General features: G+C 42.8%; 1 protein-coding gene across 6 annotated transcripts in view; it reads left to right on the top strand.

The window, feature by feature from the left end:
* Positions 1–14,508, top strand: part of Dennd1a (DENN domain containing 1A) — a 473,824-nt gene that overhangs the window by 275,634 nt on the left and 183,682 nt on the right. For all 6 annotated transcript variants that reach the window (XM_021192483.1, XM_021192480.2, XM_029536942.1 and 3 more), the window contains one exon: positions 12,593–12,638. In XM_021192483.1, coding sequence (XP_021048142.1) covers positions 12,593–12,638 — 46 coding nt within the window. The remainder of the gene's footprint in view (positions 1–12,592; positions 12,639–14,508) is intronic.

Raw genomic sequence — 14,508 nt, 5'->3', positions numbered from 1 at the left:
TGTGTGTGTGTGTGTGTGTGTGTGTGTGTTTCTGAGGAAGATGGGAAAAGAGACATCTCCAACAAAATCCAGTTGAAATTCATAGCTTGGTGCTGGACATGTATGGCTAAAAATTTCCTCTGTATGTTCAATTCTTGGCCATTTAGATTATATTAAAGAATTTTATCATGTACACAAAAGCTATGTGTTTCCTCCTTCTTTTTTGTTTTTTCGAGACAGGGTTTCTCTGTATAGCCCTGGCTGTCCTGGAACTCACTTTGTAGACGAGGCTGACCTCAAACTCAGAAATCCACCTACCTCTGCCTCCCAAGTGCTGAGATTAAAGGCGTGTGCCACCACGCCCAGCTATGTGTTTCCTTCTTGCATTAAGAACTCATAAATACTTACTGTGTACTTGGCACTGGGCATAGGAAGATAAGAGCTCATAAATAGTTTTGGATTTAAGAAAACACTACTTCACAAAAGGAATTGGGCATCCCAACAAGAGAGGGGGAATGGAGATTTGTGGCTGGTTTTATTAAGGGGAGAAGTAGCCAGGGACTTAGAGGACTAGTCTAGTGCTCAGAGAGGCCTCCGATGTAAAGAGTCCACAGAGAAGGGATGAGGGGCAAGGAAAAAGACCAGAATTCCAGGTTAAGACATCTGAGGGAAGTTGGGCCCTTAGTGGCCTGATGGTCAAGTAGTCTGCACACACACACACACACACACACACACACACACACACACACACACACACGTGTATTAGTTGAACAAAGGAAAATTATAGATTTCTAAGTAGATTTTCAACAATGATCTGACTGAACTCGACCCCAAGGTTTGAATAGAGAGCCTGAGTTTGGAAGAAGTCAAGGCTGTAAATCAAAGTCCTGCGTCTAAATTGTGATGATAACTGAGTATGTGCTACCTGAGCGTGTAGCTTCTCTGAGCCCCATTTTCTTCACCTCCAAAGCCATTACCTGGAATATAGTTAAATACGTCTTCCTGCTCTACTCAAAGAATCTAATACCAAGTGGGCAAAAATAAGTTAGGTGCTAATAGTCACTGAGCCCTCAACTAAAATACACCTCCACTTCCTTCATTGACACCAAAACACAACACGCCTGCAGCTCTCCGAGAACGCTTTTTGTACTTCCTGAGTAAACTGCCCTCTAGAAGGAAAATGAAGGGAGGAGACTGGGCTTTTGTCTTTGCTATACATTCTTTGGATGTCAGTAACTAGTACCCTGTGGACTCTATAAGAAAACTGACTTTTCAATAATCCATTCAGGTTTTTTTTCCCCTGTCAAAATAGAACTTACATATCACAAAATTTACCCATTTGAAAATACGCAGTCAGTTTTCTTTCTGAGGACCCAGGTTTGCTTTCCAGCATCCATATATTTGCTCACAGCTACCTCTAAATCCATTTCTGGGGGCATCTGACTCCTTCTGGCCCCCACAGGCTCCTGTGTACACAGGCACACACAAATAATACATAAATAAAACGTTTTCAAAAAGGAAACTTTTATTACAGGAAAAGAAAGTATATAATTGAATGACTTACAGTATGTAAGTCAACTATCTTACTAGACTGTATAGATTTAATAGCTGTGTAGTTCTAATGTATGTAATATAACTGAAACCACTAATTCCAAATGCAATCAATGTTAATTCTTTATTGCTCTTAGAAAGTCAGTATATCCTTGTCATAATATTTTAACCTTTGGAAAGGATATATAGCAAAGAACAGTGCTGTACAGACATGAACAATCTGCAGCAGACCTTCAGCATGGCTCCTGCAGAGCTGCCTGCACACACAGCTGTCTAGGGTACAGCAAGTCTGCCGTCATCAGCTGTCATCGGCCATCATCAGCCTCAAAAGCATTACTTTCTGATGTTGCTAGAGTTTTGGGATATCTTTCTTGGTCCTTTCTCTTTGCTATTACTCACACTGGGTAATTTATAAAGAGAATAGGATTTTCCTTTTGATTTATTTTGTTTTGTTTTGTCTCACAGTTCTGGAAGTCTAAGTTCTATTGCATTAGCATCTATTTGACTTCTATTAAGGGTCTATGGTACAAAATGGAAAGGCAGAGAAGTAACAGCATGTGTCCAGCAAAGTAGTCACATAGTAAAAGTAGGAGGAGAGGAAACCTTGTCATCTAACAGGCTACTTGTTCTCAAAGTCATCAGTCTACTTTCATGAGACCTGGCATTTATTTATTTATTTATTTATTTATTTATTTATTTTTTTATTTATTTGGTTTTTCGAGAAAGGGTTTCTCTGTATAGTCCTGGTTGTCCTGGAACTCACTCTATAGACCAGGCTGGCCTCGAACTCAGAAATCCGCCTGCCTCTGCCTCCCGAGTGCTGGGATTAAAGGCGTGTGCCACCACACCCGGCTCCACATTAATTTATTTATGAGAGCTCTTTTCTCATCACCAGTGGACCCCACCCCTAAACACTGCCACATTGAGGATGGAAGCCTCAACACGAGCTGGTGTGGAAACTCCTCTTCAAGCCATAGGAGAGTTAGATAACACAGGAACACACCTATCAGGCTTTGATGTTAGAGCTCACTCGCTTTGAGCATTCCTGTAACCATCCCAGTGGTCTTCTGCTTCCTTATTAAACCTCTAGATGTGCCCTGCCAGACCCATTTCCTAACCCCATCTGCTGCCCAATGTCATGGAACAGCTAGCTCTAACTTAAACTTACTTGCTCATGCTTAACCTGGTTTTCTAGTTTTCATGACATGTCCTGGTGCGCTTCTTCCTTCTCCATGGAACTGATGAGGCACAATGTTGCAGTCTCCACAGCAAATCATTTGGGCTATCACTGTGAACAAAAGGAAGGCAGGAATCACAGACCATGGAATAAGGGAACAAGGGTTGTTTCTGCAGTGCATCAGTAACAGAGCTTTTTTACATACCTCTGTCCCCACAGTGATTAACACTGGGGACAATAGCAGAAGCACTAGAATGGCTTTAGATTCCAAGTAATCTCAGGGATTGTAATGTCTCCCATAAACATTTCATCTGAGAAACTATGTTGCACAGGTCATTGGCTGCTAAGCATCCTGGCATTTGGGATGTCTCAGAGCTAGAAAAACACAAAGAGAAAATCTGGTGCTTACCAGTTGCATTTGTGTTTTTTAGCATTCATTTATATTTCTCCATAGATCCCTTTCTCTTATTTAACTTGTACCTTGTTCATTCCTGCATTTCTACCCAGTGTTCATGGACTGCCATAGCTACCATCAGAGACTTCTCTTTAGGATCCAATTCTGGCTGCCCTGGCTCAGATTGACTTCTCTGTGACTGCAGAGAGCCCTGTTTCTTGACCTTCCCCTCCATGACTAACTTCTCCTGCTGCTGCAGTCTTAGCCATGGAGCTTTCCTGGTGCTTTCTGTGTCCATTTGCTTCTGGTAGATTGAGGAGACACAAAGGGCAGAGTTTTCCAGGCTTTGGTGTAGACCTCGCAGATTTTCACTTTTGTAATGAACATGCATTCATTTATTTGGTTGGGACCACTGATATGGTACTCCCAAAAAGCATCCCCACACACCCCCTGTGGGCCAGCCCCCAGGAACTGAAGAGGGACACTGGCCTCCCTCTCTCCATTTTCATTGATCTGCTAGTGAAATATGTGTGTCTTTCAACCATCTTCAGCTCTGAGTTTGGCTCACACTGAGCCCGCCTCCTTTTCCAACCTGGAATTGTTGATGAGCTCCTCTTGGGGGCCCCTCCTCTACACAAATCAGGGAGGCCCATGTTGAGAACCAAAAAGGAAGATCAATACCTTTACCCTCAGAAATCTTTCTTAAGCCATGGCATTTGTGTCAGTTCTACACTTCAAGCAGTATTCTATGCCTCTCGCCAGCTGTGACTTTTACCAAGCTGCTTAACCTCTCTGATGCACAGTTTCCTGTAATTTATGGGGACCAGACTTTCATAGTTGCTGCAAAGAAGAAATGCAGTCTTCCTTGTATCTCCTGTCAAATAGCAAACTTACCTCAAGTCTCTTTGCAAGAGATGTGTATACTGACAATAATGTGCGTATTTAATGTACTGCTAGCTCTAGGATACAAATAGACCAGAACTAGATGGATCTCTGTTCCTACTCCTTTCCTCAGCCCAATGTCATGCGCAATACATGCTAATTAGTTCTCTTAGTGAGACTGATAGGCACATGAAAAGTACCACACAGTAGAAGCAGAATTTTATTTTTAAAACAATTTTGATCCACATTTGGTTAAATCTTTGGATGTAGGACATGTGGACATGAGGACTGACTGTAGTTTATTTTTTCTTTGTGGCTTCTAAGCATCACCTTCTGATCCTGTTTACTTCTTTCAGTTGGCAGCCAGAGTGCCAAGTATCACTACACGAAGCCCTGTTAGGAACATCACTGTGGCTTCTGTTGTTCTCTTGGCAGCTATTCTCCTTACTTTGGAGACTGTATTGAACATGCTCATATACATTGCTTTAGGAAACTGTTTAGAACAAAAGACAGCATCAAGGTTCAGGAGATGGTTACCAGGTAAAATACTTGCCATCCAAGCATGAAGACTAGAGTCCAGATTCCCAAATCCCACATAAATACCAGACAAGCCTGGAGGGGCACCTGTAATTCCAGCCCCAAGGAGGCAAAACTAGGGAATCTCTGAATCAGGCTGATTGGTCAAATTAGCCCAATTGGTAAGCTCTGTATTTCATTGAGAGATTCTGCCTAATGAATGAGGTAGAGAGCAATTGAGAAGGATGCCCAAGAGTATTCTTAGGCCTATACATACACATATACATGTGAACATATACGGTTACACATATGAAGGCAAGAGTAATAGTCAATTCTAGTTAGTAAGGTAACTTTTTGTTGTTGCTAAATGTAGCATAAGGGTTGAGTCATTCTTAACTAGTAAGAGACCATGGAAAATAAGGGTTGGGGTGGTATCACTATTAATAGAGTGACTGGATGAATTTCTGAGAGTGTCTTTTAAATCTATAAAATAGTAGTATCAGTTGGATGATCAGAGGATTCCCACACAGCCCTTGGTGTCCAGTGTATGCAGAGCTTTTCGGCTGTCTTTGTTCTTCCTGTTCTCCACATGGCACCACTGTACACCTCAAAGAAACCAAGTCCTGTTTTCCTATTGCTGACATCAAGAGAAACATGCAGACTTGCATATTATGTGTCTGCAGTGGGGAGCCAGGCTCAAGCCTGTTACAGGGGAGGTGTGAGCACTAGGGTGATCTGAGGAGTGGCCCTCTGTGGGACTTTAGACAAAAAGGGGGAAACACAGGCCTGAGAGCTCAGAGGCCATTTGGGACTGGAGAGCTCCTAGGATGAAAGGGCCTTGGAGAAAGGTGCATAGATGTGGCACCATCTCAGACTAATGTCAGGGAGCAGGTAGGAGGAGGCCATCCTCCCGCTGCCTGTTTCTCTCTCTTAGTAATGCCAATATTTGTCTCCAGGAACATGATGAACTTGGGTTACCCAAGTGTAGGTCATGTGGTTTTCTATCTCAGTTCTGCAGCTATTACCTACATAACCTCAGCTTCCTGAGATGAGTCCTACTTCTGAAGCCTAGCTTTCATGGTCCTTCACTATCCTGACTGTAGGAGATACTACCAGGCCTCAGCCTCACACCAACTCATGGCACACGCTCAGCTAATGGTGGTCAGGCCTTAGCCTCACACCGACTCACAGCATACAGTCAGCTAATGTTGACTGCCCTTGCTTTTTGTGCTACTCTGACCACCATGGTAGCTTGAAGAACCATCACTCTGTCACTCTCAGAAGACCAGAGCTTTAGTGGTCTGTGTTCTTCAACAGGATGTGCTATAGTCTTTGTTTTGATCCTTTCCCTTTTTGTCCTTTATCTCTCTTATAAACCAGGCCTCTTTATTTAGAGCAGAATTTTAAACTAACTGTAAAGCAAGATGTGTTTATACTTTTGTTTCTTTTCAAGACAGAGAATGAGAAAGCTCAAGTGAGGCCTCTTTCAGGTCTTTCCTGAGGGCAGCCTCATGAGCTCCCATTTTCCTGAAAAGGGCATTGGGAAGGAAGGCAGAGTGCCTGTAAGAGCAAAGATGACACATTACATGAGAAAGGTGAAGCTAACTGGTTTTATGGGGGTTGGACTGAACAGTGGCTTCCCAAATCCCTGGGCTGCCCCAGGCTGTATTCCTTCCTGATATCTAGGCAGACTTGCTCACCGTGGGTGGGCTTTCCTCCACAGCCACCCTTCCTGGTTGTGGGGGGTGGGGGGGGAGCTGTGTGTTATGTTTGAGCAGCCAGTGTTCCTTTATTTCACCTGCCTCATTTCCAATTAGTAGCAGCTCACCTCAGGGGAACATAATTAAGAGGGCTCTGGTTATCTGGGGGAAAGGAATTAAACAAATTGTGGAAGTGCAGTGATAATGAATGGGATAGCAGGACCATTAATAAGTCTTCAGTTTATATGAATGCCTGTTTCAGGAGGAAGGCTGTACCTAGATGAACTGTACTGTCTGTCCCAGGCCAGAGTCCATACCAGGGGCAGGAGTAGAGAAACCTCTCAGGTACCCACATCTTCTCTTTGGGCCTCAGTACAGAGAAGGTACTGCATGACATCATGAGCGAGTGCATCCTGGCTTGAGCTTCCAAACTGTGTGACCTTGGCAAGTTACTTCACCTTTCAGAGTATTTCCTCACCAAGAGCGAGGATAATGCACTATCTTGCAGAGTTGCCTTGAGAATTGTATATGCAATGCATGAAAGTGGTTGGATTATAGTCACTCAATAATATCAGTTCCTTTCCCCCTTAGGACTCAAAATAAAGATACCTGTCAGGTAAAGGTCATTATATTGTCATTGCCTTGACACCAGCAACGAAGGAAAGAAAGAAGAAAGAGTAGAGTAGGCTGCGCTCTCCCAGAATATAACTAAGGAAGTCAGCGCAGCAATTCCCAGAGAACAAAGAGCCAGTGTAGACATCCCGTATTCTGCTATTCACAGATGAACAATGGCATCCCACAATCACTGTCAGCCACACAGCAGTTGTTACACAGTTGTCATGGCCTGCCTATACACGAATTTGGTCATAACTGCTAATATTATCAGACTTTAATTTAATTATGTGTGTTGTTGGTCTTGTATGTGTTGTGTTAATTGCTGTTTAAACTGTCTTCAAAATGGCAGTGAGATCCTCCTTGGAATCTAAAGACCTGTGAATGTTGCCTATAAGCTGAATGTAGTTGCAATTACTGAGGCAAGAGCATTTGTATTTGTGTTTTCTAAAAGAACAGCAAACAAGCCAGGAAGATGCTCGTAGTGGTGGACTTTGGTTTGGTTTTGTTACTCAGTTACCCTAGAGAAACATGCACACTGATGACCTAGGTAAAGAAAATCACTCAGGTAAGTAGGCCCCCCAGTGTGACATTTGCAGGAGTAAGTCGCCAAATTTATTTTGCCATATTTCCCTTTTAATATATGCCTAGGGGTGAGAAAGGAGCATTTAAATGCCCCATTCTAAGTGGTCAGAAAGCAACAAATCACCTATTTCTCCATTATATTAAAAAGAAAGGGCCTCTGTGAGAAAGTGATGTGCAGCTCTACCGAACAGTGTGGAGTGCACAGGTACCAAGAGTATGTACCCAAAAGGCAGGTGTGCAGAGGAAATAGTAGTTAACATCTCCCAATGCTCATGGAATATTCTCTCACTGGTGGCCTTCCAGGTGCCCATCAGGACCTAGGATAAACAAGAAACCCTTGTCTGAGCTGGGCATGATAACCTGCATCTATGATCCCAGTACTCAAGAATTCCTATGAGTTTGAAGCCAGCCTGAGCTATACAGTGAGACTATCACAAACAACAGGATGGACAGATGGACAGAAGGAAGGAAGGAAGGAAGGAAGGAAGGAAGGAAGGAAGGAAGGAAGGAAGGAAGGAGGGAGGGAGGGAGGGAGGGAGGGAGGGAGGGAGGGAAGGAAGGAGAAACCATTGTGGGGGTGGGGGTCAGTCCAGGCCTGCCAGCCACTATGAGTCTGAAGAGAACCCCTTTGGACGTCAGAGCCACTTACTGAGTGTCCAACAGTGCTGACTACCACTGGACTGTCTCCAGTCTTTGCAGTAATCCTGAAAGATCTCCATTGAACAGGCACAGCCCTTTTGAAAACACCTGGCTAGGATACAGCAAAAGGTAAATGGCAATCAATCCAACCTTTTGTTTAAAAATCTCTGTGAATTCATGTACTCCATTATGAAGTTGTTTTTTCTTATTTTAAAGATTTATTTATTTATTTTATGTATATGAGTACTACAGTGTACTCATATACATAAAATAAATAAATCTTTAGTACACTTCAGACACACCAGAAGAGGGCATTAGATCTTATTACAGATGGTTGTGAGCCACTGTGTGGTTGCTAGGAATTGAACTCAGGACCTCTGGAAGAGCATTCAGTGCCCTTAACCACTGAGCCATCTCTCCAGCCCAGAAGTTGTTTGTTTTCATTACAGTGTTTCTTATATTAATGAAAAGTTAGGAACAGCTTAGTGTCTAATTCCAGGAATTAGACTCAATAAATTATGGTCCACTCTGCTAAATGGAATATTATGCAGCCTTTTAAATAACCATCACAGTGGTTGTAGAGCGATACAGAGAATGTCAGTGTGCAAAATGAGAAAACAATAAAATACATTCAGTTAATTTCAAAGATGTGATACCATTAGTTTAGGTTAATATTAGAAAAGGATGAGCCGAGAGAAAGAGAGAGAGAGAGAGAGAGAGAGAGAGAGAGAGAGAGAGAGAGAAATATTAGATGATCTAATCATGGGTTGCCTCATATAATAAAAAGGCAAAGAAAAAGGTCTCCAAGAAAATGTATACATAGCTGTAATTACTGGGGTATAGAGAATAGAAATTTTGTTCAGAACATACCTAGAATTACCCACTTGTGTACTTGCCATGTTGAAATGTTAAGGAGGCGGCTTCCTTTTTCTTTCCTCTCTCACCCCCACTTAGAATTTGTAATTACATATTTTCAGAGAGAAAAAAATGTAGATTCTGGGAAGCATTTGAGGTGTTGGAAGCAAATGATAACAATAGACGAAGGTATTTGTCCAGATTTGCTTTCCTGCAAAGCACAGAACTGATCGGATTCAGAATGCACGTGCTTTAAATGTTGTCTAAATACAGATCGTGCAGGCGTAACAATGCTTGGCTGCAAAACTGCTTTTTTGGAAGAGGCTGTAATTATTCATCCCAACTGTGTCCGAAGAGTGAGACCTGCTCTGTCCCTTCTGGTATCTTTAAGTCATTTTCATAAGGCTCCCCCGATTCTGTCAGGCTAGCATGCAGACTGAAGCAGCATGGCATTAAAACCTACATATTCCAGTTTCTAGAGAATGTTTCCTCTTTAAAGAACAGCCTGTGGTTAAATTACACCCAGGGCTTTGGCTGTCGGGATTATTTTCACCTTTTTCTCACAGTTGTTTGACTTTCTCTGTTTGTTAACTCACTTGTTGGGATTTTGGTTCTGAAATTCTATTTGAAACACATGGTTACTGGTCAGTTATGTGCTTAGATGTGAGAGCTGAGAAGTCAGTAAGATTTAGTTCAATATTGTGAGCTTGTGCTTCTCTCCCTGTGTCAGGCCATACTCTGGACACATTAATGAGTGGTCTTTTTTTTTTTTTTTTCTGGAATTTTGTACTCTTCCTGCTTCCTTTCATTACATTAGGCAAGGCTCCACTAGATGAGACATTTGCAGTCTTAAGACTTCCTGCCGGGGTTCAGACTTTGTATTTTTGACATTGAAGCTTTCGTGTTCCTGAAGGTACTTAATTAGAAACACATTCATTTTGGTGTACACTGGAGAAAGCTCAGGCAGCAAAGCCAGGCACACTGGGAAGTTGGAGCATCTGTGTGGCTGGCAGCTAAGCTAATGGTTTACAGTTTCGGGGCAAAAATATCACAGGGCATTTCTTTGCCTCTTGAAGCAAAGAGAAGCTGCATGTGCCCCGCAGGTACCTGGAGGGGGGGGGGGAAGACTGAAGAAGATGCTAGAAGAAAAGGCAGCTCTGTCTCTTTCCACTGTAGTTTGTTTGTACAGTTTTTCCTTTGGCTATTATCAAATACAAAGTCTAGAAGAATAGTTCTCAGACTGTGAGGCTAATATTTAAGTCTGTCTTCCAGGCTCCTAAGATACCTGATTGCTGAGATCTGTAGTAATAAGGACAATCTGTGTTCTGCAGAATGGTTTTGCTTGAAGAATTGTATTTGTTGAGTTGTAATGAGGGAATTGCAATGTGTCTTCTTTTTTTAGGTTTTTGAGCAGTTTTTAAGCAAAAATGTAATGCCTAAGAACCTTAGTTGCCTCCCCACTGGTTTCCAGATGCAGCCTGAGTTCCTGGTTTTCAGTCACCTCTTGCCTCATTGTTTTCCTAGGTCTGCATCCAGGGGGGTATCCTTGTCCCTCCACTGTGACTTCCATAGCTACCCCTGAGGGAAAGTACCTGGACAGCCCAATTCAAGCCAATTGTCTTGACTCTAATTTCATTAAAAACTAAGCCTGCTGGTGTTGTGTAGGATGTGTGACATACTTGAAAAGACAACCAGAAAAGTTGCCAGTCATTTCTGTCTTCCCTGCTTCCTGCCCTTCCTCCTCTACTCCCATGGAAGACAAGGCAAACTGGGGACCAAGTCAGAGCCAGCTTGGGCTTACTGCTTGCTTGACTTTGAGGCATTAGATAAATGATTTTCCTTCTTTTAGTTAATTTTCTCCTTTGTAGAATGGAGATTATTGTGTGAGTAGGAAAAAGTGACTTCATATAACCACTATCATACTCAACACCAGAGGGAAACACCATAAATGAGTGTATGAGTGCAGTGGTAACTCTCTGGAATCTATTTAAGTGACCATGGTGATGTACATTCCTAGTAACTGGGAATACTAAGCCAGAACTGGCCATCTTCTATAACCAGGCAAGGCTCCTAATAGTAGAACTGGGATATCAACCCAGACATAAAACCTTTAACCTATAATCTGTCCTATCTACAAGTTGTGCTGGAGCAATGGTGGTGCAGAACTTGTGGGATTGGCCCGCCCATGACTGGTACAACTTGAGGCCCACTCCAGGAGAGGAAGCCTATGCCTGACACTGTTTGGATGGCCAGGAACCAAAGGCAGGACAGCCCAGAGACCCAGGATAGAACCAAACACTACTGGGTCGGAAAAAAGTCAATGAAATGATACCTAATGATATTCTCATAGATCAGTGCCTACCCTAATTGTCATCAGAGGGATATCATCCAGCAACCCACAGGAGCAGATGCAGAGACCCACACACAGCCAAGCATTAGGCAGAGCCAGTGGAACCCTGCAGAAGATGGAGAGGAAGGATTAATTGTTAGAGCCAGAGTGGCTGAGGGTACCATGAGAACACAAGATACTGAATCAACTGACCAGAGCTCATAGGGTCTTACAGAAACTGACGGGACAAGTAGGGTCTATGAATGGGTCTGAGCTAGGTCCTCTACGTGTACCTTACAGTTATGTGGCTTGGAATTCTTGTGGGACTCCCAACAATGAGAGTTGGGGGTGTGTTTCTGACTCTTTTACCTGCTTTTTGGACCCTTTTCCTCCTACTGGGTTGCCTCATCCAGCCATGATATGAGGGTTCGTGCTCGGTTTTATTGCAGTTCTATCTTGTTAGGCCATGTTCAGTAGATATACTTGGGAAGCCTGATCTGTTTGTCCTTTCACTTTCCCTTTTTCTTCCCCTTTCCCTTTTTCTTTCCCTCCCTCTGTCCCTCCCTCTTTCCTTCCCTCCCTCCCTCCCTCCCTTCCTTTCTGGAAGAGAAACAAGAATTGAATTAATCTGAGGGAGAGGCGAGGTGATAGGGAACTGGGAAGAAGGGACGCTTCAGTCGGGATGTAATATATGAGAGGAATAAAAGTATAAAATGAAAGGAAAAGAAACCTAAAAATTAAATATGTACAGAGAGAGAGAGAGAGAGAGAATACAAAATGCCCAGATTTTAGAACCTCTGGACTTGTTTCTGCATATCAAAGGAAATAGAGGTCTCTGTTGTCCAGTTACCCATCTATATGTGTGCCATGGCATTCAACTGTATGTGTGCCATGGCTTGCTGGATGCTTTCCAAACATTAAGCTGTATGTCTTCATTGTGCTATCTATGCAACCTTCACTTTTTTCCATTATAATTGTTGAGACCATAGTTCCCATTAGTATCAGGACCTCTGTACTGTGTGTGTTTATCTCCATCTAGTAACAGTAGTTGGGGTTGTGCCAAGAATCCCATTTTAAAGATAAGGTGACTGAGGCCAGAAAGCTGCCTAGCTGCTGTTTGGGGTTGATAGCTGACACAAAGGTTGATGCTCTTCCTGCTACCATGCCATTCCCAATGCTGCCTGCATTTTTAAATTCTTTGACGTTTCTAGGCTTGGAAACAAAATGTCACATTAAGATTTTTGTTGTGAAAGGAAATGTAACTGTGCATACGTTTATTAAAACAGCTTTTCTCTAAATAGTGAACCATCTGTAATTTTCTGTCGGAAGCAACAGACATTAAAGCAGCTGTGTGTCTCTGTTTCTCTTCACAGTGCTCCCATGCCCTACCTCATAGGAATCCATTTAAGTTTAATGGAGGTAAGTGGGCTTTTTTCTTCCCTGGTCCCTGATGTGGGCTTTGGTTTTGCTTCGTGTAGCAGAAAAATGGGATCTCAGGATGTGTAGCTCTGCACACAGGAGCAGCTGAAGCAACTGCTCATGCGCATCCCCCTGTCCTTCTCCATGTACAAACCCCATCCATCAACCTAGACCCTTCAGACTGTCTCCTGCATTCTGGGCTTCTCTGCTTTGGTTAAAGATGGTGGGTTTTTCCCTGCGTGAATAAGAGAGGGTAGGGAGGTAGGAAAAAAGATACCATTTGGGCTTGGATAAGGTTTGTTTGGAAAGGATTTGTTTGTTTTTCATGATGACATTTATTCTAAGTCACTGTAACAATGTTACATTTTCATGGTAGGAAATGATTTATAGAAGTTATGAAGAAGAAAATTAAAATTAGCCACATTGCCATTATTCCAGAATGAACTACTGTTAGCATTTTACTATTCTTCTCTCTAGTCTTTATTATGTAGATACTTATCTCATATAATGTTGTCTTTACCTATCAGTGTTACAATGTGAGAGTCCCTGCCTTTTTTATCCACCCTCAGTAACAACTGTTTTCCATTTGTTCCCTGTTATTCCTACAACTTAACCACTTTTCTGCCATTGAGCACTTAGGTTGCCAGATGATTTTTTCACTATTATAAATGGCACTCCAACAAACATCTTTATGCATAAAGCTTTATCTTTTTTTTTTTTTTTCTGCATTATATCCCTAGTGCAGAATCCCTAAAGCAGAACTGCTTGGTCAAAGCTCTGAGTCTGCTGCCAGATTGCTTTCCGCATGGCTGTACTAATCATACACAGTGCTTTCAGTGGACTTCCTATGCTTTTGTTCATGCCCTTGGTTTGTAGACTAGACCTCCAAGGTTTATTTTTTCCTTCCTGGGGAAAGAACAGACATTAGCACTGCCCAGGGCAGGGTGTGGCTAGTTAGCTTTCATGTGTGACACCGTGTGGGCTCTAGGAGGAAGTCCCCAGCCTTGCCTGCCATGGTGCTTAGCATGTCTTAAAGGAAAAGCTACTTTTCTTCTGTTCCTTTCATTTCACGTTGACAACGACGAGGACCACCTGCTTCGCCGCTAACTGTTGCACGCTCTGCTATTGTGCTTACAAAAATGAAACGAGTTGGTTATCGAAAAACCTGTTTGTTTGACATTGAGAATCTTGATCAAAATAGACCACAGAAATCTGCTCAAATTTCTAATTTGACAGGATGGCCATGTGGCTCCTACATTCTGTTAACAGTCCCTCCCTGTCATCACCCAGCCCTAAGCACATATAGTACACAGTTTATGGACTATCTTGGATGATGTATTTAGATCAGACTGGAGAGATTGCTTGTATGTTTTACCTTTGTTAAGTGTGGGGGGTCTATTCAAAGCTCCGATTTAAAAAAAAAATTAAAAGTAAATCCTTTCTAATGGACCTTTCCTGCCAACTGCTTTAGAGTTTAAAGCACTAAAGGCTATTGGGTCTATCAGTGTCTGCAGTTCCCTCCTGCTTCCCCTCCTGCCTTCAAGTCTGCTCTGTCATAGGCTTTTCCAGACCCTTCTTGTGTCCTGGTACCTGGTCTTGGCTTGCTTTTCTTCTCTATGTGCCCTCCAGCCATCTTGTTCAAGGCTCTTCCTTCAGCCCTGAGTCAAGTCAGTGACACTGCTCTGTGATGATAACACTGCCTGCTCTGCTCCGTGCGTCTCCGTCTCTCTGTCTCTGTCTCTCTGTCTATGTCTCTCTCTCTGTCTCTCTCTCTGTCTCTCTCTGTCTCTCTCTCTCTCTGTCTCTCTCTCTCTCTGTCTCTCTCTCTCTGTCTCTCTCTCTGTGTCTCTCTCTGTGTGTCTCTCTCTCT

This window comes from Mus pahari, chromosome 3, assembly GCF_900095145.1.
Source record: "Mus pahari chromosome 3, PAHARI_EIJ_v1.1, whole genome shotgun sequence".
Lineage (NCBI taxonomy): Eukaryota > Metazoa > Chordata > Mammalia > Rodentia > Muridae > Mus > Mus pahari.
Note: the sequence above shows the minus strand (reverse complement) of the source record. Positions and strands in the feature narration are given on the sequence as shown.